Here is a 2,235-nt window from a genome sequence, read left to right on the forward strand (position 1 = left end):
TGTTCAAATACTTATTTGCAGCTGTATCATACAAATAAATAGTTAAAAATCATTCATTGTGATTTCTGGATGTTTTTTAGATGATGTCTCTTACAGTGGACATGTCTCTCACAGTGGACATGTCTCTCACAGTGGACATGTCTCTCACAGTGGACATGCACCTACGAGGACATCAGACCCTCCATGATTTCTAAGTGGGAGGACTTGCAAAATAGCAGCGTGTTAAATACTTATTATACTGACTGTATATATATATATATATATACTGTAGACCCGAGGACAACAGGAGGGGTAAGAAAATGAGCTGATTATTAAGAATGAGTTGATTATTTGTCTTTGTCCTGCCGAGCGTGTCCTGGTTCAGGCCTAACTGTCCACTCGTCCTCATTAACTGCCTGCAGCAGCTGAAAGGGATTGTGGGGTCTGGTGTTTTCCAGGAACAAGTGGGTCAGATCAAGGAGCGCTACGACCACCGGATGCTGCTCAAACACATGCCTTCAGAGTTTAATGTCTTCCTGGACCACGTGCTGGCCCTGGACTACTACACCAAACCAGACTACCAGGTACCCACTACACTGGAAGGGTATAGATAGATAGATAGATAGATAGATAGATAGATAGATAGATAGATAGATGGATAGATGTGTATTGATCCCAAAAAATGGGAAATTATGGTAATTATGGTAAGGATGGATGTGAAGAACAGAAACATTAGACAAGAAATAATACTTAAATCAAAATATATAATTAAAGCTCCATGTTCTGCTCACCAGGTTGGACCAGAATAGGTTTCCATGGTTACATTTTCTAAAAACACCAGATTTTTGTTGGTCTGCACATTCTTTCAAAGATTGTTCTGTTTTTTTTTGTTTAAAGCTCCAGTTCATACCTCGTTTTAACAAAGGGTTGTTTCCCCAAGGGGGGGGGGTCACCAGAATACAGGTCTTAAAGGGTTTTGAACGTCAAACACGTCATTTTCTGCATTCTGGTGATTTCTTTCAACAATTTGGGCCTTTTCTGCATCAAGTTAGTGTGCACATGTCTCACTGCTAACGGGGGGGGCAGTAGCTCAGTCCGTAGGGAGTTGGGTCGTGGTTCAAGTCCCCGTACGGACCAAAGTCTGGTGGTGGACTGATAGCTGGAGAGGGGCCAGTTCACCACAGTTCACCTCAGGGGGACTACCAAGATGCTCTGGAGCAAGGCACCAAACCCCCAACTGCTCGGGGTGCCTTTCCATGGACAGCCCCCCCCCCCCACTGATGTCTCTCCATTAGTGCATGTATAGGTCCTGAGCATGTGTGTGTAGTTCAGGCCTGTGTGTAATGTGTGTACTAACAACAGAGTGTAAATTGTGATTTCCATAAAGGATTCATTATTATTATTATTATTATTATTATTATTATTATTATTATTATTATTAATATTATTATTATTAACTTATTATAGGTTTTTGGAGAGAGTTGGTCTGGCCAGTTTCAATTATTGGGTGGGTTGTAAAGCCCCCCCCCAGTTTGACCAGACTATTGTGTCTCAGCTAGTTTAATGAGGAAATCCTGGGAGTAATAACAACAGAGAAAACATTGTTACTTCCCCTTGTGGGGTTAATAAAGTATATTTATTATTATTATTATTATTATTATTATTATTATTATTATTATTATTATTATTATTATTATTATTATTATTATTATTCTGTTAAGTAAGTTTGTATGACCAGAAACTCATTTGGCCAGAGGGAACACTTCTTGGAGCTTCTTTCTCCTCCAAAAAAACGCATTTCTTCCACAGCCGTCACACGCAAAATCATTTCAAAATTCACATTATTTATTTACCAAACGATAGTAAACAACAAGGAAAGGATGAAGGAACTCACTGTGAACTGAGCTCAGTGGTCTCCGTTTCCGTGGGAACAGATTGATGAGTCTGTCTCGCTGTTGTTGTCCTAGCTGCTGATGTCGGTGTTTGAGAACAGCATGAAGGAGCGAATCATCACCGAGAACGAGCCGTTCGATTGGGAGAAGGGGGGCGGTGATGTCACGCTGTCGACCAGCGCCTCCACCCAACCACAGCACAACACCCGGCCCACCGCCGCCATGGTGGGGTAAGAACCCCAGACTCAGATACAGGATTAGGGACCACTAGGGTCTATATAAAGACACTTCAGATACAGTGTTAGGGGACCACTAAGGTCTATATAAAGAGACTTCAGATACAGTATTAGGGGACCACTAAGGT

The 2,235-nt window shown here is 41.6% G+C and overlaps 1 protein-coding gene across 1 annotated transcript in view; it reads left to right on the forward strand.

Annotated features, from left to right (window-relative positions):
• Nucleotides 1–2,235, forward strand: part of LOC117940893 (tau-tubulin kinase 1-like) — a 3,310-nt gene that overhangs the window by 294 nt on the left and 781 nt on the right. The window contains exons 2-3 of the mRNA XM_034866016.1: nt 365–563; nt 1,947–2,096. Of these exons, the coding sequence (XP_034721907.1) occupies nt 365–563; nt 1,947–2,096 (349 nt within the window). The remainder of the gene's footprint in view (nt 1–364; nt 564–1,946; nt 2,097–2,235) is intronic.

Source organism: Etheostoma cragini, unplaced genomic scaffold (genome assembly GCF_013103735.1).
Source record: "Etheostoma cragini isolate CJK2018 unplaced genomic scaffold, CSU_Ecrag_1.0 ScbMSFa_367, whole genome shotgun sequence".
Taxonomy (NCBI): domain Eukaryota; kingdom Metazoa; phylum Chordata; class Actinopteri; order Perciformes; family Percidae; genus Etheostoma; species Etheostoma cragini.